Here is a 22,853-nt window from a genome sequence, read left to right on the forward strand (position 1 = left end):
AACTAAACCATGCTAACCACCTAACATGCTCAATTAAATAATTCAATTTCTAATTTAATCTAACTAACCACCTAATTCCTAATAAAATAAATCTAACACCCCTTAAACGTTATTAGCCTACTAAGCAGAGTTTAGAGTATAAACTCATCGGTTAATTGCAGAAACCGGTTCACCGCGACGACGACACGAAGACGGCAGAAATCTGAATTTTTGGCGGTGTCAGCGAACTCTCGGACCGGGCCTAAAACGGGCCCAACACAACTCAGCAAGGCTGAGTTTCGGTCTTGGGCTTCTGCAGGGCTGCTGGTCGCGGGCTTGGGCTTTCTTCGCGGGCCCAAAATGGCTGAACTTCAAATGGGCTAAAAATCAACTGAGCTTGGGCCTGAGCTTGGGCTTTAAAATCTCTTTGGAGAAGGGCTGAAAATCACCGGGCTGAAGATGGGCTTGTGGTTGAATTCGTGGGCTGTTGATGCGGGCTGGATACGGGCCCAATTGCTGGGCCGTGATGCTGCGAAGGTGCGGGCGTGCGAAAGAGCTGCGGTTCAATGAAACCAGAGCCTGGCGGTGGGATGTTGACCGAGAGACATGCTGTTTCGATCACGCGCATCACCGTTGGGGCCGCTTCGTGGAGATGAAGACTGGGCCGAATCTCGGCCAAATGATTGCCAAACTTGCGAGCGAAGGAGAGAGGAACGATGGTGGGGTTTCGATGGGTGAGGATTCGTGGAGTTGAACTATTTGGTTGAAAGAAAAAAAAATCGGTGGAGAGAGCTGCTTGGTCTTCGGAGAAGATGCCGCAGACACGCGGCTTCGTTGGTGTGAATGAAGTCAACAAGGTGGGCTTCGCTTGAATTTTGACCGAGCAAGCAGCAAATAAGGACGTGTCGTGGTTTGGAGATGGGAGAAAAATTGGTGTTTCGGTGGGTAAAGATGGAGAGCTGTCGTGAAAGGAAAAATGAAAAGAAAGCAAGGCAGAGACCGAAACAAAGGAGAATTGGATAAGGGGGATGGATGGCAGCTGGATTTGCTTGCCCAAGAAGCTGCGGAGGGTAAGGATTGAAGAAGACGTGTTGGAGAAGCTCGAAGAGGGGCCCAATGTCAGCAAATCTTATCTCCTTAATTAAACACATGTCCCCCCTATTACTTTCCAACAAATCAAACCCATAATTAACCATTTTGATGACAAAAATTGCAGCCATAGTCCAAGCTCCGAATTTCACTCTTTAGTATTCAGATTCTTCAACAAATTCCCAGTTTAATGTCCAAATTTTGATGTAGAAAAAGTCCACGAAATTTCTATAAGTCCCTTTCGCCGTATAGCTCGGCTTGAAAGCCCAAATTTACTTCAAATGAGTCCATCCGAATTTCCATTAATTTTCCACAACGTCCGATTCGATTTTCCGCAAAAATCCCGGAATCTCTGAAAATTCTTCGGAGAATGTGTCGACGTTCCTCAAATAGCTCATGACACCACATAACTTTCTATTTTTGAAATCGGGTTCAAATTCACGGTTATTTTCAATCCGGCGAGCCTTTAGCGTGATCTAGTCTATCGGGTAGCTTTTAGGAATTTTTTAGTGCAATTGACCCGTGATCGATTTATCTCGAGTCACAATGTACATCTTCGACACATTGACGACTCTCGATTGTCGTGAAAATGTTAAGGTTTCAAATACGGACACAAGGTACCCAAAACGATAGAAAATCAATTTAGTGTCGATCGATGAGAATTTTGCAATCATGTGGAATCACATGAGTGGCATGTGAGTGGCATTCACATGACTAACTCCCGTTGCTATCTCACACTTCCTAAATCTTTCTTTTGGCTGCCTTGACTATAGAAAAACAAGAAGCTGCGGAGGGTAAGGATTGAAGAAGACGTGTTGGAGAAGCTCGAAGAGGGGCCCAATGTCAGCAAATCTTATCTCATTAATTAAACACATGTCCCCCCTGTTACTTTCCAACAAATCAAACCCATAATTAACCATTTTGATGACAAAAATTGCAGCCATAGTCCAAGCTCCGAATTTCACTCTTTGGTATTCAGATTCTTCAACAAATTCCCAGTTTAATGTCCAAATTTTGATGTAGAAAATGTCCATGAAATTTCTATAAGTTCTTTTCACCATACAGCTTGGCTTGAAGCCCAAATTTACTTCAAATGAGTCCATCCGAATTTCCATTAATTTTCCACAACGTCCGATTCGATTTTCCGCAAAAAATCCCGGAATCTCTGAAAATTCTTCGGAGAATGAGTCGACATTCCTCAAATAGCTCGTGACACCACATAACTTTTTTTTTTTGAAATCGGGTTCAAATTCACGGTTATTTTCAATCCGGCGAGCCTTTAACGTGATCTAGTCTATCGGGTAGCTTTTAGAAATTTTTTAGTGCAATTGACCCGTGATCGATTTATCTCGAGTCACAATGTACATCTTCGACACATTGACGACTCTCGATTGTCGTGAAAATGTTAAGGTTTCAAATACGGACACAAGGTACCCAAAACGATAGAAAATCAATTTAGTGCCCATTGATGAGAATTTTGCAATCATGTCGAATCACATGAGTGGCATGTGAGTGGCATTCACATGACTAACTCCAGCTGCTATCTCACACTTCCTAAATTTTTCTTTTGGCTGCCTTGACTATAGAAAAACAAGAAGTTGCGGAGGGTAAGGATTGAAGAAGACGTGTTGGAGAAGCTCGAAGAGGGGTCCAATGTCAGCAAATCTTATCTCCTTAATTAAACACATGTCCCCCTGTTACTTTCCAACAAATCAAACCCATAATTAACCATTTTATGACAAAAATTGCAGCCATAGTCCAAGCTCCGAATTTCACTCTTTGGTATTCAGATTCTTCAACAAATTCCCAGTTTAATGTCCAAATTTTGATGTAGAAAATGTCCATGAAATTTCTATAAGTTCTTTTCACCATACAGCTCGGCTTGAAAGCCCAAATTTCCTTCAAATGAGTCAATCCGAATTTCCATTAATTTTCCACAACGTCCGATTCAATTTTCCGCAAAAATCCCGGAATCTCTGAAAATTCTTCGGAGAATGAGTCGACGTTTCTCAAATAGCTCGTGACACTACAGAACTTTCAATTTTTGAAATCGGGTTCAAATTCACGGTTATTTTCAATCCGACGAGCTTTTAGTGTGATCTAGTCTATCGGGTAGCTTTTAGAAATTTTTTAGTGCAATTGACCCGTGATCGATTTATCTCGAGTCACAATGTACATCTTCGACACATTGACGACTCTCGATTGTCGTGAAAATGTTAAGGTTTCAAATACGGACACAAGGTACCCAAAACGATAGAAAATCAATTTAGTGCCGATCGATGAGAATTTTGCAATCATGTGGAATCACCCCCTTTTGATCACTTATCTTAATCGAATAGATCTATCTCTGATCTCTGATCGATTTTTAAGTGTGCAGTAATGACCCTTGCAAATTAGCACAGTCGAGCAGTCGATTCCTAGTCGAATTCTCAAGCCTTTTGCGTTAAAACCCCTTAATAAATTTCCAAGATAGTCTAGTTATCTCTTGAGTGACCGGCTCAGAGAATAGCACTATAGACGCATCGACGAAAGGCCCGATTTATTCAATTGAAATCAGATTTGAAAAATCAGGATGTCACATGGCCGGCACCAGTTGGCTAGGGTTGCTGGTCACCTTGGCCGACCCTTGCCCCATCGTTGCCGACTCTTTCCGGTGATGGTGGGGCAACGGTAATGGCGGGGCAGCGGTAATGGCGAGAGCTATAGAATCCCTCACTGAATGTTGCCCCTCCCTTATTTATTTATTTATTTTTTAATTTAGTATTTTACTTTAATTAAATTAATATTTATATTAAAAATCAATTTTGAGGCAAAACAACATTGTTTTGAGACAAGCTAGCCACGTCAGCAAAGCACTTTGGATAATTTCTTTTTTAAATAATTGCCACCTCAGTAAAAAAAAAAGGAAGTTGTTGGAAAAGTTTAGACACATAAATGCCACAGCACCATCCCAAACCCCAGGAGCAACGGTTACTCCGACTTCAAGCGGTCAACCAGCATCAACCTCTGTAGTTCCCGTATTTGATTTCTATAGTGGACTTCCAAAGAAACCTTCTCCGTTTTTACAGCAAACAGTGGCCAGATTTGAGAAGTATCCCGATGCATGCCGCCAGTGGGTCGAAGAGTTGGAGCAGCTCCTGCTGTTAGATTCGGACGGAAATGGTACCAATCTTAGTTCCTCATTGGTGGAATCTCTTCCCAAAGTCATATCAAATGTGCACGATTTTTTTTTTCATGTTGCGGCTAAGGTAAAAGGCAATATTGTTACTGATCTTTGCTTGAGTCTTCATGTTGTATTATTTTTTGAGCATGTTTGATCAAAAAAGTAAATTTTGGAGTAATGGTGTTTGCACTCAATGGCGATAAGTAATTTGATAGACTTTGCTTGAGGGATTGGGCAGGAGCAATTTGATAGACTTTCTCTAAAAGGAAAGAAAATGACACTGAAAAGAATCTAACTATGGGACTATTCCGACCAAAAAAAACAAAAACTACGGGACCATAAGACAACAGCCATTGAAACTTCAACCTAGTGCTCCTCGCCATTCCTCAAGCCAACCGTGAGTTGGACTAGGTGATTTTCTAGATATTTGATTTCATGTTTTTTTTTTATATATTCTAACTTGATTTGTTTTGATTTATTTTATCGTTGGGAAATTTGTCATATTAAGTTATGATAATCAAAAATATTGACCCGCGAGACGTCGGGTTAGATTTTTGATTATTTCAACTTTTTATGGCAAAATTCATGAATTTCTTTGCATCATTGATTCATATTAAAATGCCATTGATTTACATGGATGGATTTTTATTTTAGCGTGTTATTATTTGCTCATCACATATCATGCATCATATTAGATATTTAGGTTTATACTCATTTCACATTTGAAGCAACGTATTTTAGTTTCTTTTTTAAGATTCATGTAGAATTAGGATGATTTTCCTTTAATAAAACCAAAACACAAAAAAAATATTAAAAAAACAAAAACAAAAAATGTTATTTAGGTTATATAGATTTTATAATGCACATATTACATGTTGCGTTTTAATTAGAAGGTTATAGGTTAATGTTTTAACATTCTCATCATGTAGTATTTTTTTTATAATAAAAATAAAAAATGCCAAAAATTAGCATTGCATCATTATGTCACCTTTTTTTTTAATGAAAATTACTAGGTCATTTCAAATAAAAAAAGAAAACACAAAAGTCTTTTACCCGGTTAATTAACAGGTTAGTTCATAATTAATCCAATGTCATGTCATCATTGTTTAATATAGGTTGCATATGTGTAATAAAAAAAAATCACAAAAAGAACATGCATATAGAATTATTATGTCATTCATCTTATGTCATGAAACACATGCATATTTAGGATTATATAAATAAGATTGCATACATATAGTGATAGTTCTAGTCATACCATATGAATTGCATCTCACATATCATTAAAGTAAAATCCATGCATATTAAATTTAGATTAAGATTGCATATAATAATTATTTTTTTTAAAGAGAAAAAAAATTAGGTGTCATGTCATTTAGAAATCATGTTTAGGACATGCATTTTTATTAGCATTGTTTATTTGAATGTTATTTTATTGATTGCGCACCCGCATGACCACAATTTGCATGTTAGTAACTTAGGTTTAAATTAATCAACATTGCCTGCAAAATATTTTTGAAATCAAAATAAAAGGTACCGAAAGGGCGTTAGATTAATCTAGCGTAATCATGTCCCCGGACCTATTGAATCTCTGGTTCGCGATAGTAAAGTATTCTCCCATACTTTACTTGGGTTTCTAACCAGCCCTAATTGGTTAGTGGCGGCTCCAAATTGAAATTGCATGTTTAAATGAATTAATTTATATCAAGTCGCGATTGGTAGGACTTGGGAGGGTCCGCGCCAAGTCTTCGGACTTAGTAATCCATTAACCTAAACTTCTAGGATTGCCCCTGAAAATTTAGGTCGCGACAAGTAAGGACCAGCGAAACAGAGCAGTTGCGAAAGGTTCTCTTCACCAAACATGGAAGAAAATCCATTGCACGCCCATCATCAAGAGAGAAACACTTTCTATAATCGTAAGCAGCAATTAATGTATTTGATGATCTTGAAGAAGAAGAGCATTATTATTTTTATTTTTTTGGGTATAAGATAATTCAGCAGCTCAGTGCGGTGATATTTATACTGCTTGCGAATTCTCAGTATGGTCGCAGATTGGGTTCATCCATGGACACAAAATATGCTTTTGATGATGGCCCTGAAAAGCCTCCAACCAGTTTTCTGTTTGGATACAACTTCATGGCCTCTAAGCTGTATCAACTCTCTCCACCCGAGGTAAAGATATTCGACCATTTTATCGATGAAGATTCTTGTAATTTCATATTTCAACATCAAACAAAACTTCCCAAGTGATCAACAAGCTCGGAATCAAGTTCTTTTGTTAGCAGAATCAGTTCTATCCGGCCGAGTTAAGATGCATTTATTCACTTCATTTTATGTAGGATTTGACATTGGCCTCCTACTTGGTGAGACCTCTCCACATGTTTCCAGACCAATCCAGATTCAAGGCGGAAGCAACGGTCACAACAGCGAAGTACGGTTCGGTTCGTCGAGTTTACATTGTGTGCGACCAAGACTTGGTGATAAAAGAAGACCTGCAGAGGTGGATGATCGAACGCAATCCAGTGGACGAAGTTTGTGTGATCCCTAATTCAGATCACATGGTCATGTTCTCCAAACCAGTGGAGTTTTGTTCTACTCTCAAACAGATTGTAGAAAATTATTCTTGAGGATTAGTTAAGGCTTGCTTCTATAGATTTCTAAGTCGTTTTGACAAGTTAAAGCAAAAGGATTATGTGTCTAAACTTTTCGTTAATGGGCCAAACCGTCTCTCAACTTTCACTTGGTTTAGTGAAATTCTTTCGCTGTTTTGGTCCGTTCAATACTGTCATCCCATCAGTTACCAAAGCAATCTAATGAACTTAACACTGGATGGAAAAAAGAAAGGAGAAAAAACCCATTCAGGTGGATTTCGTCATTGCAGAAAATAATGCATGTTCCTCTTCTACGTCAAGTATTAAATTCAGATAGACAATAATCGCTTAATCGATGGAATTGACGTTGCATTCCCTCTTCTATTAGCAGGTTTAAAAGCATAGTGTATACGTGTCGGGGTCTACTAACCCTATTCATCGGTTCTTGATTTCCCACTAACTCCAATTCCTCATGTATGTGCTGGGGTCTCTATCAACATGAGATCAATCCAAGAACGAGTCAGAAGATAGATCATCCGTGGCCACTGTCTCATCATCAAGTTGCAATACCAAAATAAATGCCACAACCTCTCAAAGACCATATCCGTGGCGGAACCGCAAACTATGTTTGGCACGTAAGACGCAGACTCACCCTCGTCCCGACGAGCCACCTTGCACGCCTCTTTTTGTTGCTAATTGATTGCCTTCACTCTCAACTGTCCCGGAAAGCGAGAGGAAAGATTACAGTAGAGGTATGAAACTTTCTAAGCCACAAAAAAAAAAAATAATAATTCGGGGTTGTACCGAAAGTAATTCTATTATGAGAATAGAAATTTTGTCAAACACCTTCAAATACTCATAAACTCATTTAGAGTTGTCTTTTAGTCTATATATAAGCACTTGAGTCAACTATATGTTATATTTATCAATAACATTTTTTTCCAAATAAGTGAAGAAAATATCACTGAGGCACTAAGGGGCGCCGATCCCTTACGAAACGAGCTTGAAGCCAAAATTGACAAAAGAGGTTGTTTACAAGATGAACAGTTAACCATGTCAATCAAAACATTGACATCGAAGCATAAATCTACACTACTAAGCGGGAGGAACTCTGCATCAACTTTCAATGAGTTCTTTTAAGGAAGACTTTTATCCTCGAAGATAATCGTGCTCGTTCGTTCTTTCCAGATCCATCAGCAAACAAAAGGAGGAAACCGCCAGAAAACAGGAGAGATAAGGTTGTCCATCCACTTCGCCGTATTCCGCGGCCGCCGGGTTTGAATACCTCGTCGGGCCCACGGTTTTTGTTCGTTGGACTCAATTATTGTCGAAACCGGATGAGTCAAACATCCACCGTGTTCCAAATGAAGCTCCTCAGTTGGAATTGTCAGGGGTTGGGCAATCCCCTGACAATTCAAGCCCTAAAGGCGATGGTAGCCTGTGATAAGCCCGATTTTGTGTTTTTAATGGAAACGAAGAAGGTTAAACACTTCGTATCTAAGATTCAGCGTAAGTTTAAATTTTCTAACTCTTTTGTGAAGGATCCTGATGGTTTAAAGGGTGGTCTGGCTCTGTTCTGGAATGATAATTTCGAAGTTACCTTGGTATACTCGGATGATCAGTGTGTTGATTTTGTTGCACTTGATCCTAGGACGAACTCTTCCATGCATATCACTTGCCTGCACGCACCTCCAATATATCAGCTACGTCAGGAATTCTGGAATACCATTCGAGTTATTCATGCTGCAAATCACTTACCGTGGCTGTGTATAGGTGATTTCAATGACTTCCTTTCTCCCTGGGAAAAAATGGGCAAACGACCACCAATTACTTCGCGTATGACCTCCTTTCGGAATGTGATCAATGATTGTGCATTACTCGAAATACAAAGTAAAGGTTGTGAATTTACCTGGTCCAATAATCGCGAAGGGGATGCTCTAGTAAAGGAGAAACTGGATCGTGTATTTTGTTCACTGGAATGGTTGATGTTTTACCCTTCTGCAGAAGCATTTGCCCTTCCGTCTGTTGGTTCGGATCATTGTCCTATATTGCTGCAAGCTCGGCCATCATCTGTCAAACGTGCAAAGACTTTTCAATATGAAGCTTTCTGGAACCAAGATACAGAGTGTAAAGACATGGTTCAACAGGCTTAGGAAAATAGTAGTACCTCATTAACATCCAAATTATAGGCAGTTGCAACGCGATTAACCCGATGGAGTAAAGCTCGGTTCAGCCATTGTCATCAACGCATCTATCACTTGCAATCTCAACTGCAGATGATTATAAATAGAACATCCTATCAGGAAGGGGATAAGGAGTATGCCAATGCAATACGATTTGAAATTCAGAAACTATGGACTCAAGATGAACAGTTCTGGGCTATGCGTTCTCGTATTCAATGGTTGAAGTGGGGCGATCATAACTCAAAGTTCTTCCACGCATATACTATGCAAAGGAGACAACGAAATCGAATTACTATGCTAGTGGATACTCACTAGCAATGGATTAGAGAACCAGAACAGCTAAAAGATCTCACTCAGGGCTTCTTCTCTCAGCTTTACTGATCTGTAGGCCATAGGGCTTTTAGGCCTTTCCTAGATCAATGTCCACCGGTGGTAACTCCTGAAATGAATACACAGTTGATGAGCAGGGTAACAGAGGAGGAGATTTACCAGGCTACCTTCCAGTTGGGAGCGTCAAAGGCTCCTGGTCCTGATGGTCTTCTAGGCCTCTTCTATCGGCAGCACTGGCATGTTATCAAAGCAACCGTAATTCAAACAGTACATGAGTTCTTTACCACAGGTTGTATGCCCCCTACTCTAAACAGAACAGTCATTGCCCTAGTCCCTAAAGTCCAGCATCCAGAAAGTATAGAACAATACCGTCCCATAAGTCTTTGCAACTTCGCTTATAAGATCATATAAAAAATTATGGCCAACAGACTTAAACCTTTGCTATCTATTTTGATTTCCAAAGAGCAAGCAGCATTTATTAGCAATAGACAGATCCAGGACAATATTATGGTGGTTCAAGAAGTCATGCATCAATTTAAAGTGCGAGCATGCAAGAAACGCTTCAATCTTATTCTCAAAACAGACATGCAGAAAACTTACGATAGGGTTGAATGGGACTTCTTAGAAGCCTACTTGAAGCAATTGGGATTCAATGATAGTTGGGTTACTCAGGTAATGGCTTGTGTTACTACAGTCTCTTTTAGTATTCGGTTTAATGGTGAACAGCTCCCTTATTTTAAACCTACTCGAGGGATTCGCCAAGGAGATCCCCTATCTCCATATCTCTTCATTTTAATTGCAAATGCCCTATCCACTACTCTTACTCAAGCTGTTGCTATTGGCCATATAAAGGGGATTCAATTCAATCGAGACTGTCCTAAATTATCTCACCTCTTTTTTGCTGATGATTCAGTATTTTTCCTTAAAGCAACTCTATCTGAATGCCATAACCTTGCCAATCTCCTAAACCAATATTGTGTTGCTACAGGCCAGCTCATTAATAGAAACAAATCTGGGGTGTTTTTCAGCAAATACTGTCCTATTTCATTACAACAAAATCTTGCACAAGAATTAAGAGTCCCTATTCTCAGTAAGTATGGTAAATACCTGGGCATTCCCTCGGATTGGGGCCGTTCCAAAAAGGAAATGTTTTCCTGGATCCTGGCAAGAGTAAATGCTAAGTTAGCAGGTTGGCAGGAAAATTTTTTATCGAAAGGAGGCAAGGAAATATTATTGAAAGCAGTAATTCAAGCCTTACCGCAGTATGCCATGTCTATCTTCAAGCTTCCGCTGTCTCTCTGCAGATTGATTGAACAAAAGATCTCGATTCTGGTGGAGTAAACAAAATAGTCAATCTGGAATTCACTGGAAACAGTGGTCAGAATTGAAGCTCTCAAAAGTTGCAGGGGGGATGGGATTTAGAGATTTAATCGACTTTAACAATGCAATGCTTGGAAAGCAAGCATGGCGTTTATTTCAGCAACCTCAGGCTATCTGGAGTCAGCTCTTTAAGGGTTTATATTTTTGCTATTCCTCCTTTCATTCTGCTCCCTCAGGACATCGTCCTTCTTGGGGATGGCTGAGTTTATTAAGGGGTCGTCAAGCAATTACTCGTAATCTACGTTGGTTAGTCGGAGATGGCACGAAGATACATATCAGAGAAGACAATTGGCTACCATTAGGTCCGATAGGAGGCTTACCAGAGATAGGGGAACCTGATCGAGTGGCTGACCTCATTGATTTTCCGCATTCTGAATGGAAGTCCACGCTTGTTACGGCATTCTTCGATGATCAGGTCAGTAAGGCAATTCTCAATACCCCCATCAATCCGTCTCTCCTTCAGGATCAACTAGTTTGGACAGAAAATCCTTCTGGTACCTACACAGTAAAGAGTTGTTATCATTCTCTATCTAAACAATCTCAGCCACCACTACACCAGGCCTCATCCTCGTATACTAACCCACCCATGTTATGGAGGAAAATTTGGCACATGTGTACAGCCCCAAAGATTAAGGTTTTCTCTGGTTAGCTTGCAAAAATGCCATTGCTTCAAAACTCAATCTTTATCAACGCCATATCACCCCTCACCCCTACTGTTCTCTGTGCAATAATTCTGTTCCAGAATCAGTAGAGCATATCTTTCTTTTATGCCCATGGACAACTGAAATTTGGACTCACGAAGACATTGGTGTCAAAATTTTACCTACCTCAGTGAGCCGATTTGATGCATGGTTAGTAGAAAGAGCTTCCCTCCCACACGCATCTCCTGATTTTGCTGTGATCGCTCATCTTCTGTGGGAGATCTGGAGACAACGGAATAATGCTATCTTTCGTCAGATCCCTCTCGATCCCCGCCAGGCCGTCAATGATGCCCTAGCCCAAAACACCATCTTCAAATTTTTACAGTCCTCGCCTCAGCAGATGGAAAAGACCATGGTCAGTTCTGAACATAGATGGCAACCACCAGCGGAGGGGTATATTAAGTGTAATATTGATGGGGCTTTTCGGCAAGAAACGGAGAAAGGATCAATCGCTTGTGTTTTTAGAGATAGTAGAGGCATCCTAACAGATATGCTTACCCAATCTGTGCCTGCCCAATCGACGTTCCAAGCTGAGATTTACGCCCTCATATTTGCTATTCAACGGCTGCTCCGCAAGAATCTCCATCCTCAGCATGTTGTGATCGAATCTGACTGCTCAAAACTGGTGGAGATCATTCGGCTGAACCAGTCGCCGCCATGGATGGAACGCCCTCTATTTACGACCCTCAGCGATCTTCTTCAGCGATGCCCTAACCTATCGCTTCAACACGTTCGTCGACAGGCAAATGGTGCAGCGGATCGGGCCGCTAAGGCCCACAAGGATCAAGGCCCTCCAACAAAGCGGCTTCTTTTCCCGCCTTCTAATTTCCTCAATATTATCTCTTCGGATGCTTCGGCTCTTCTTTGTAATGTTACCTAATATATTACAAGTTATCTTTTACCAAAAAAAAAAAAAAAAAAAACATCCGATTAGAACTTCTGCTATCGCAAGAAGTTGACTACGAATTCACTTGATTTGGCTGCGATTATGATCGAGAAGTAAAGATACCATACGGAATTTTCCAACTTTTAGACTCCCTTTGCTTTGTAGACAATTTTTTTCAAGAAAACATTTTTTTGCATTTTTTGGCGTTCATTTAACGAAAAATAAATTGTTTAGAAAAAATAATTTCTATGAAAGAAAAAAAAAGTCTTCTAAAATAAGAAAAAAAATATTTTTTAATTTTTTAAAGATGGAAAACATTTCCCTTACTTACTCTTTCGAATCTCACATCCCTACAAGCCCCCACCTCCTTCTTCTTTTATTTTTTCATTTTTTTTTAAGTTCGAATCTCACATCCCTAGGTTTTCCTCTTCTTCTTTCTCAACCCAATCACTGGCCTTCTTAGTTGCTCTCTCTTATCTCACATTTTTATAAGCCCCTACTTCTTTCTTTTTTTTTTTTTTTTTAAAAATTCATTTTTTTATTTTTCTTTTCTTTATTTTCCTCTTTTTCTTTCTTGGCCGGTCGCGGGCCTTCTCACATACTCTCCTTTATCACACATCCCTAAAAGCCGCAACTTCTCTCTCTTTTTTTGTTGTTTTCTTTTATAAAAATTCAATTTTTATTTATTTTTCTTTTCTTTATTTTCCTCTTCTTCTTTCTCGGCCGGTTGCCGGCCTCCTCGCATGCTCTCTCTTATCTCACATCCCCACAGGCCCCTACTTCTTTCTCTTTATGAAAATTTGATTTTTTTTTGTTTTTTAATTTTTCTTTGTTTCCCTCATCTTTTTCTCTCGGCTAGTCTCTTATCTCACATCCCTACAAGAACTCACTTCTCTCTTTTTTAAAAAAATTCCAATTATTGTTTATTTTTATTTTTATTTTCTTTATTTTTCTCTTCTTCTTTCTTGGCTGGTTGTAAGCCTCCTCGCATGCTTTCTCTTATGTCACATCCGTACATGCCCCCACTTCTTTTTTTTTTTTTTTAATTGTTTTCTCTTTTAAAAAATTAGAATTAATTTTAATTTTAATTTTAATTTTAATTTTTCTTTTTAATAGGAAAGATACAATCCTCTATACAGGGAGAGATACAATGAATCTTCAACTTTAGAAACTCTTGTTGCACTTGATAAGAGTACAAGAATTGCTTGCTGAGCTAGATATGATTGAGAGCAATTTTTGGAATTATGTTGTTGTTGAGAGATATTTTCACCAATACGCCCTTGCAGGAGAGGCGTTTCATCGTGAATGCTGACTTTTGTGTGAATGAAGAAACCGTTGTTGTGCAAGAGGCTTTGTTAGTGCATTTGCGAATTGATCATGAGTGGACACGTGACACACTTGTAACACACCTTTGTTAACCATGTAGCAAAAAAAGTGATAATCAATGATGATGTGTTTCATCTTGGAGTGAAAAACGGGATTAGTGTACACATATGTAGCACCATGCCATTGCAATAGATGCTAGGTGTGGTCGAAGAAGATACTCCAAATCCATGCAGTAGAGATTGAATTCATGTGAGCTCAGAAACTATTGCAATGATCACATGATGCTCGGCTTTGGTTGTTGAAAGAGCAACGTATCATTGATTTCGAGAGCACCACGATATAGGATTCTTGCCAATATAAACTATGTTGGCAGTTATAGATTTACTGTCATTCAGATTGCCTGCCCACTCAACATAAGAGAATGCATGAAGCAATGAAGAGGGACTACTTTGCAAGTGTAGGCCAGAATTTATAGTCCCTTTGAGATAACATAAAACATGTTTAATAGCACCCCAATGTAACTCTGTTGGTTGATTCATAAACTGAGAGAGTTTGTTGACGACAAAAGCAATACTAGGCCTTGTGAATGCAAGATATTGGAGAGCATTAACAATTTTCCTATATTTAGTTGCATCTAAATGAGGTGACCAATCAACAAGAGTAAGAGAGTTGTTGGTAGCCATTCAAGTGGTAATCTCCTTGGCTCCTAACATAGTTGCTTATTCAAGAATGTCCAAAATAAACTTGTGTTATGTGAGAAAGAGACCAGACTTTGTGCTTATCATCTCAACTCCCAATAAGTAATATAGATCTACTAGATCCTTTAGTGAAAATTGCCTACAAGAGCTCTTGCAACCTTTTGCAAAAACTTTATATCACTTTGTTAGGATAATCTACATAAATCAAGAAATAAGCAACGATGCCATCATGTTCATATCTAAAAGTAAGGAATCTGAATTGAATTGGATGAATCCAAACGAGATGACAAAGGAACTGAGTGCTTGGTACCATGAGCAAGGGGCTTGCTTAAGATCATAAATAGCATGCTTCAATCGACATATATGATTAGGATGTGACTAATTGATAAAATCCAATGGTTTATGCATACGGACTTTCTCCACATGAATATCATGTAAGAAGGCATCATGACATTCAATTGTAGAAGGGACCAAACATTTGATAAGGCTAGATAAAGGATGACTCATACTGTGGCAGTTGAATAACTAGACTAAACGTACGATAATAGTCAAGTCCTGGCTGTTGGTAGAATCCCATGGTGACAAGTCGTGCCTTGTATCGAGCTATGCTATCATTTGAGTTTTGCTTGACTTGAGATATCCACTTGCAATCAATGATATTATGATGAGGCTTAGGCGGTACAAGTTACCATGTTTTGTTTTAGAGAATTGCATTAAATTCCTCCAACATAGCAACGTGCCACTTTGGATCAGTTAAAGCCCAAGAAACACACATTGGTTCAAGTGAGGGAGATAAATGATGTTTAGTGGCTGAATGTATCAATTTGGGTTTGCAAATTTTATTCTTGGGGTGAGTAATCATTGGATAAGTATGTGTGGGCATTGTTGGAACCATAGATGGAGCTTTAGTGGCTTATGATGGATTTGCACTAAGGGACGTTAAATTGGCCACCAAAGTTGTGAGGCCATTCAAATGTTGATTTATGACTTCTTTAAACATGGAATTTGAAGGACTTGTTTGATTGTGCATGGCATGACTTAGCTATCTAGTGTTGGAAGTGGTGGCTGAATTTTTTTATTAAAAAATTAAAGGGTGCGTAGGTACTTTGAGATGGTAGAGACAAGGATTGATGACTAGAACAAAGGAGCAATTTAGCATGTTTGAAGTAAGGAAAATGGACTCATTAAAAATTACATGATGCAGGACAAAGACTTTGTTTTGTTGAGCATTGTAACACTTGTAAGCACTTTGATTGAGAAAGTAATTAAAAAAATACAAGGTTCGATATTCAAGTTTGTGTTTGCCATGTGGTTTAAAATAAGAATAACATAGGTAACCAACAACTCAAAGTCTCGAGTCTCGAAATGGGATTTGGGTCATAAGACCGATGTAGGTAGACGATTTATTAAAAATGTAATGACTTGAAAAGCGTAGGACCAAAATGAGGATAGAAGATACGCTTGATGAAGCAATGCAAAACTTGTTTCGTCAACATGCCTATGACAATGCTCCACAATCCCATTATGTTGGGGGTGTCAGTGGACGTGTTTGTAAATGTGTAATCCCACGAGACAAAAAAAATCCTTTCAGTTTTTTATATGCTCCACCACCATAGAGTTAACTGATACTATGGGATTTGGAAAGTAATTTTCCACCAATTTCTTGAATTCTAGATATAGAGAGAAAATGTCAGATTTTTGTTTAATTCATTAGAACCAGATGTATCTGGTATAGTGCTCCACAAAAAAAAAAAAAAAAATTATATATACACATGAAAAGCCATATATTGATTTTATCGGAGCGGGGCCTCAAATATCACTACAAATGAGTTCAAGAGGTTGTTGGCTAAACAATGTAGAAGCTCCAAACAAAAGTCTATGACTTTTACATTGACCGAACTCGCACAAAATCTAGAACATAACTTGGAAAGAGATGGAATTTACTTCAATGTTAAAAGAAACTCTAAGATTTGATGTGAGAGATGACCAAGACATTGATGTGAATCACTGGAGGATGCACTGACACCAATCTTAGTGGAGGGTGGTGTGCGAGTCACATGAAGTGAAGATGGAAGTTAAGAGACATCATTGTTATCAGGCCTTGTGTGAGAATGGCCTCGTGCGTAGATCCCTCACAAAAAATGGTAAAAAATAAAATAAAAATCTCACAAACATTTGGTTAGTCTTGCAAAATTTTGGAACATATATTAAGTCTTTATTAATATCGTGAACACACAAAACATTTGACAATAAATATGAAATGATGGGGAGGAAAGTTCAGTTGAACTTCTGTGTGTTAATTGCAAACTTGAGCCATCACCAATAACGATTTTGTTCGTGCCTTCGTAATAGAATGCAAGGAGAGATTTTCTAGACTTGAACTGATATGATGAGATGCTTCAGAGTCCATGGGCCATCCTTGTGTAGCTTGTTGAGATAACGTTATGTTGGTTGCAATAATACGAGAGGAGAAATGTTGTTTGGCTCGATAGCATTACTTGGCTGAGTGGCTTGTCCGTTCACATAATTGGCACCGAAGTGATACTTTTGAATGGGTTGGTCATGATCATTATTGTTGCTCCTTCGCCAATGAGATTGATGAGATTGTTGCGTTGACTAGAAGGAGTTCAAGCCTTCATTCAAAATGGGGTGCTGATTTGTGCATCCGTGAGAAACTCTCTTGGCAAGATTTGCGGTGACGAGTTGATTCACTGTTACTTTCTTTTCAGATATTGCTCGAAGTCAACAAGTTGATCATGCAGATCCTTGAAGGAAATGGGTGATTCACATGCCCTGACGGCGACAAAAATTTCCTTGAATTCGGAGCCGAGCCCATTCGGAACATGTATTATTAAATCATTATTACTAATGACTAAATTGATGATGGCAAGTTTATCGGTAATTCTTTTGATGACTTGTAAATACTCAGCTATTGATGGAGTATCATGCTTTGTGAGGATTAGATGCTTCCGAGACTCATGACACACGGACATGTCTTGTTGGCAAAGAGATGCGAAAGTTTGTTCCAAGCCTCACTTGCTGTTTTGGCTAAAGCAATGAGAGGCAGGACTTGAGTCTGAAGTGGAAGCTATGATTGCATGAAGCAGAAGCTATGATTCTAGAAGCAATAATTGATCTTGGTGTACCGAATGAGAATAAGATGGATTGGTAGTAGTTTTGCCATGAATACTAGTTGGGTTATATGGACACAGTGCCATTAAATCTCAGCTCAGGGTCAGAGAATTAAATTGTGCCAACCAATATGGATAATTCATTTGATGTTGACTTGAGAGGTAGTTGCACAACTGCATTAATCAACACAAGCATGGTGACGTTACTTGAATAGGGGCCAGTGACTGTCATAGGAGCGCCCGTGTTGCAGGATTCTTCTGCCGTTGAAAAAAAATTGAACGATATGCTTGTAAGTAGTTGGCTATGACACCAAGAATAATTGCACAAGATACACTTTATTGTAATTTTTTTTACATTTATTTCAAGTAAAATTAGGCTAATGATTTATAGAAAGATGTTAGCTAAAAAAAATCTATAGTAACTTTCTTGAGCTTCGGCCTTTATACACGGAAGATAAAATTTCCTATATAAAGAAAGATGAAATGATTTTGCCAACTTTGGATGCTTTCGCCGCACTTGCCAAGAATACAAGAAATGCTCGACTGCTATCTGAGTTTGGACTTGCTTTGCCATTGCGATATATTTTCTCCAATATTGAATACCTTGTCATGTCCGCAGTTCTTATTCTATAGACTCAACTATAAGTCAAAACCCGATTAAGTTAAATATCTGCTTAGGACTTCCATTATCGCAAGAAATTGATTACGAATTCACTAGATTTGGTTGCGATTACGATGGAGATGATACCATGTGGAATTTTCCGACTTTAGTCAAGAACCGCATTAGCAAAGTAAGTTTCTACATAATTCGTCAACTCCGGAGGGATTGGTTAGGAGCAAATTTATTCACTTCTTTACAAGGAAAAGAAAATTACACCGAATAGAGTCAAATTAACTAGGGACCCACAAGACAACAATCATTAAAACTCCAACCTAGCAAACACAAATCCTAAGGCAACCAAAGCAAAGCTGACTAAAGCACGAAGACACAGCTCATCATCTATGGAGGGCAAAAAAATAGAGAGAGAGAAGCACTGTTGGAAATTATATCAAGAGAAAGCACACTGTTTGTTGTAATCAGAACATCAATGTAAATAAGACAATAACAACTATATAATATTCTTCTTTTTATATAAACTTACAACTCTTGGAGAAGAAGAAAATAAGTTATCATTGAAAAATAACATAAAATTGGAGGTGAGGTACGGATAACCGAATCTCCTTAAGGCGATTAGTTCCTGCCAATGGTGCTCCGCAGATTCACGAACTATGCCTCCCAAGATACAACACCTCGAACCTGTTTGGATTAGCACTATGCAAACAGGACTCTGTCGAACCGTTTAATTGAACCAGCACACCCAAAAAAAACAGAAGAGTTGAAACGTATATCAAAGCTCTTTTAGAATCGAGTTATAAAAACCAAAAACCAAATATCAAAACCCCAATGAAGCTCTATGTTAATATATAAACCCCAATGAAGCTCTATGTTAATATATAGAGCTTTTTAGTTCATGTACTACAAAGATACATGAATTAAATAGACGCGTGTATCCACGAGATTCATGAATAAAGAATTAGGTGGAACCGGACCGATGATTTATTATTATTATTATTGTTGTTGTTGTTGTTATTATTATTTATTTTCCTTCCCTTCTCACGTGGATCACTCTCCTTTCTCTGATAATTTCTTATCTCCAGATTTCATGAGTAAAGCTCAATAGCCTCGATCTTGTTCACTGCTTCCTGCCTTCTCCCAAAAGAAAACTCGAAGTTGAACTTTGCCTCGGAGCTCCTTCAATTCATAGGCTTTCACATTTCTAGTTTTCCTCCCCAAATTGTCTAGAAGTGTTCATAGCGATCGAATTAAAATTGGTAGTTTAATCTCAAAGATAAAAATCTACTTGTCATCTTTAGTGAACCTCAATTATGATAATGCCTCAGATATGGCCAAGTGTTATGCTTGGGAATTATTTGTAACTAAATTGGTCCATTGGATTGCTCAGGAATTAGATCGTGTCCGGTCCCAAGACTAGGCGGTTTAGTTCCTAGTTCTAGAAACTGGGAATTGGTCTCTCCGATCCGGTACGTGGTTCCTAGATGGGATTGGATCGGACTAGGAACCGATCACCCCTAGTGAAGGATGGTGTACGAGTCACATGAAGTGAAGATGGAAGTTCATAGACATCATTGTAATTCAGGCCTTACATTAGAGTTGCCCTCGTGCGTAGATCCCACACCAAAAATAGGTCAAAAAATTCCACGAGTGGGGCGCTGGTCTTGTAAAACGTTGAAGCAGATATTAAGTTTTTACTAATATTAAGAACACACAAAAGTATCTGACAATGAATATGAAACAATGGGGGAGGAAAATTTAGTTGAACCTATGTGTATTAATTGCAAACTTGAGCTATTGTCAATGATTTCATACTCGCCTTCATAATTAGAATGTGAAGAGTGATTTTCCAAAATTGAAATGACATGATGAGACGCTCCAGAGTCCATGGGCCATCCTTCCTTAGCTTGGCGAGATAACATTGTGTTGTTTGTAATAATAGGAGAGGAGAAATATTGTTTGGCTTGATAGCATTACTTGGCTGAGTGGTCTGCTGTTCACATAGTTGACATTAAACTCTTGCTTTTTACATGGGCTGGTTACAATCATAATTGGGGTTCCTTCACTAATGAGATTGTCGAATTGATTGTAAGGAGTTTGAGCCTTGATTTGAAATGGGGCGCTGGTTGGTGTTCTCGTGAGATATTCTCTTGGCAAGATTTGCAATGAGAAGAATTGATTCATCTTGACTCTCTTTTCAGGTATTGCTCGAAGTTAACAAGTTTATCATCGAGTTTCTCGAAGGAAATGCGTGATTAAGATGCCCTTATGGAATAGAAATTTCTTTGAATTCGGAGCCGAGCCCATTTAAAACATTCATTGTTAAATTATCATCACTACAAAGAGAATTGATGATGGTAGTTTCTTCAGCAATTCCTTTGACTACTTGTAAATATTCAGCTCTTGATCGAATGTCATGTTTTGTGAGGATTAGATGCTCCTTGAGATTGATGACATGCAATGTGTCTTGTTGGCAAAGAGGTTCCAAGCCTCATGTGGTGTTTTGGTAGAAGCAATGGGAGGCACGATTGAGTTTGAAGTGGAAGCTATGATTGCATGAAGCAATAGTTGATCTCGGTGTACCCAATGAGAATAAGATGGATTGACAATAGCTTTGCCATAAATAGTAATGGTATTAGATGAACACAATATGGTTCCATCTACATATCCCATTAAATTGTAGCCCAGGAGCAGAGAATTAATTTGAGCCGACCAGGAGGGATAATTCATCGATGTTAACATGAGAGGTAAATTGTACAACTGCATTAGTTGCCACAAACATGGTGGCGTCATTTAAAAAGGGGCCAATGGCTATCATAGGAGTGTTAGTGCTTGAGAATTCTCTTGCCATTGAAAAAAATCGAACGATATGCTTGTGAGCAGTAGACTTTGATATCATGAAAAATTGGACAAGATACACTATACAGTTATTTCTTACATGTATTTAAAATACAATACAGCTAATAGTTTAGTGAAAGACATTAGCTAGAAAATTTGTAATACAATAAATTTCCTAAGCTATGGCCTTTATATAGGAAAGATAAAATCTTATATATAAAGAAAGATAAAATTAATTTGTCAATTTTGGAAACTCTCGCTGCACTTGCCAAGAATATTAGAATTGTTTGATTGGTCTTGATTTGATTGAGAGAAATTTTTGGATTGCTTTCTCATTGAGAGATATTTTCCACAATATTGAATACCTTATCAAGTCCCCAGTTCTTGTTCTATGGACTCAACTCTAAGTCGAAAGCTGAGTAAGTTAATCATCCGATTAGGAAGTCTTCATGTTTACCCTTTATCCGTAAGGGATAGATTTTTCTCTCGCTTTTGCAGAGTTTCTTCGACATTTCCATGGCACCTTAAACCCTTGTCTTTCTTTCCTGTATCCGTTCTTCTCTGATGGATTTTATATTCCTTCATCAATTGTATATCACTACGTCCGGTCCTCCCCCGTTACCTACTCCTTTGTTCTTTCTTTCGTCATTCCTTTGCTCTTGTTTTTACATCCTCTGTCCAGCCCATTGGCAGTTTGCATGTTGGCTTCTCATATGAATTTGGCTACTACAGTTGGTTCTCTGGTTCATCTCCCCCATCACTACTTATCCCAGTCTCCGATTCACTTCCGATTGCCGTTTTCTATCTTTCCCCTCTGTTGGCGGTAGCTATGGCAGATGCAGATGACGCTAATTCCTCCCGTTTGGCTGCCCTATGTCAGCGATTGGGATGCTTGTGCTCTCCTCACGATTTGGAGGTCTGGAATGATGTACCCTCACCTGCGAAATTGGATGAGTGCCGATTAACTCTTATCGCTAAGATATTTGCTTACTCACCTGTGAATTTCTCGGCTTTTCAGAGCTTTTTCCAACGAATTTGGAGAGCAGAATAGGTCGACATTTCTTAGAGAGAGGATGGTCTTTATGCCGCGAAATTCAAGTTACAGAAAGATAAACAGAGGATATTAGATGGGGGACCTTGGGTTTTTTCTAGTCGGCTGGTTGTATTTAAGGATTGGATTCCCAACACCCCACTTCATTGCTATGATTTCTCCTCTTGTGTTATTTGGGTGCAAGTTTTCGGTCTTCCTCTGGAATACTGCATAGAACCACTAATTAGGAAAACAGTTATGACTGTAGGGAAAGTTTTGGAAGTTAGGGCAGATGGACATGATACTTTTACCATGCGGTCTGGTCGGGCAAGGGTTGAACTTGATTTTCAGCAGCCTCTACAGGCGGGGCATTTGATTCGAATTAATAACAAAACCTTTTGGCTGGATTTTAGGTATGAGCGTCTTGCTCATTACCTACTTCTGTGGGGAAGTCAGGGCATTATGCCACCTCTGTACAGCTTGTCCAACTAATATTGATGAGTTACCTGGGGAGGATAAACTACCATATGGACATTGGTTGCGTGCTGAAGTGAAGACTCATAGCCCCTATTGGAAACTCTACTATGGTTGGACCGAAAAGGAGGATATAGTAGATGATAGTGTACCTGAAACTCCTCCCCCAGCCGCTCCTTATCTTGCCTTAATGCCGCGGATACCTCCCTCAGAGGTTCCTCCCCTGCAGCAGCCTTTGGCTACTTCTAGTCAAGTTTCTTATAATCCTCCAGCCTCTCCAGTGACTGCAATTTCTCCTCAGCGTAGCCGTCCTCACACAGCTATGATACCTGCATCGGCAAAGCAGAAAGGGGTTCAGTTAGAACAGACCAGAAAGATTAAAAGTCCTCGTCACACTACTAAATCAGGACCTGTCAAGAAGCTCAAGCGATATAATCCATA

At 39.0% G+C, this 22,853-nt stretch overlaps 2 protein-coding genes and 2 long non-coding RNA genes across 4 annotated transcripts in view; 2 read left to right on the plus strand and 2 right to left on the minus strand.

Moving 5' to 3' along the window:
* The window catches only part of LOC104457251 (probable esterase PIR7A), a 41,795-nt gene extending 34,825 nt beyond the window's left edge, over positions 1–6,970 (plus strand). Inside the window, exons 3-4 of the mRNA XM_039300412.1 lie at positions 6,272–6,403; positions 6,571–6,970. Of these exons, the coding sequence (XP_039156346.1) occupies positions 6,272–6,403; positions 6,571–6,858 (420 nt within the window). The 3' untranslated portion in view covers positions 6,859–6,970. The remainder of the gene's footprint in view (positions 1–6,271; positions 6,404–6,570) is intronic.
* A 1,211-nt stretch (positions 6,971–8,181) lies between these two features.
* Positions 8,182–8,885, minus strand: LOC108954692. Its single transcript, XR_005545701.1, has 4 exons — positions 8,732–8,885; positions 8,581–8,620; positions 8,423–8,501; positions 8,182–8,260 (listed from the first exon to the last, which is right to left on the minus strand). It is a non-coding gene; the product is annotated as an uncharacterized LOC108954692 (long non-coding RNA).
* Positions 8,886–10,592: 1,707 nt separating this feature from the next.
* On the minus strand, positions 10,593–11,766 carry LOC104414553. The gene is made up of 3 exons (XR_005545716.1): positions 11,543–11,766; positions 11,036–11,213; positions 10,593–10,633 (listed from the first exon to the last, which is right to left on the minus strand). It is a non-coding gene; the product is annotated as an uncharacterized LOC104414553 (long non-coding RNA).
* Positions 11,767–11,768: 2 nt separating this feature from the next.
* LOC104416763 lies at positions 11,769–12,296 on the plus strand. Its single transcript, XM_018860297.2, has one exon. It carries the CDS (start codon positions 11,769–11,771, stop codon positions 12,294–12,296), a length of 528 nt encoding a protein of 175 aa, XP_018715842.2.
* The last annotated feature ends 10,557 nt before the right edge of the window (positions 12,297–22,853 follow it).

This window comes from Eucalyptus grandis, chromosome 8, assembly GCF_016545825.1.
Source record: "Eucalyptus grandis isolate ANBG69807.140 chromosome 8, ASM1654582v1, whole genome shotgun sequence".
NCBI classification, from domain to species: domain Eukaryota; kingdom Viridiplantae; phylum Streptophyta; class Magnoliopsida; order Myrtales; family Myrtaceae; genus Eucalyptus; species Eucalyptus grandis.

Coding starts and splice junctions, on each gene's coding strand:
- LOC104416763 (XM_018860297.2), top strand. CDS start 11,769: ATGGTCAGTTCTGAACATAGATGGCAACCACCAGCGGAGGGGTATATT.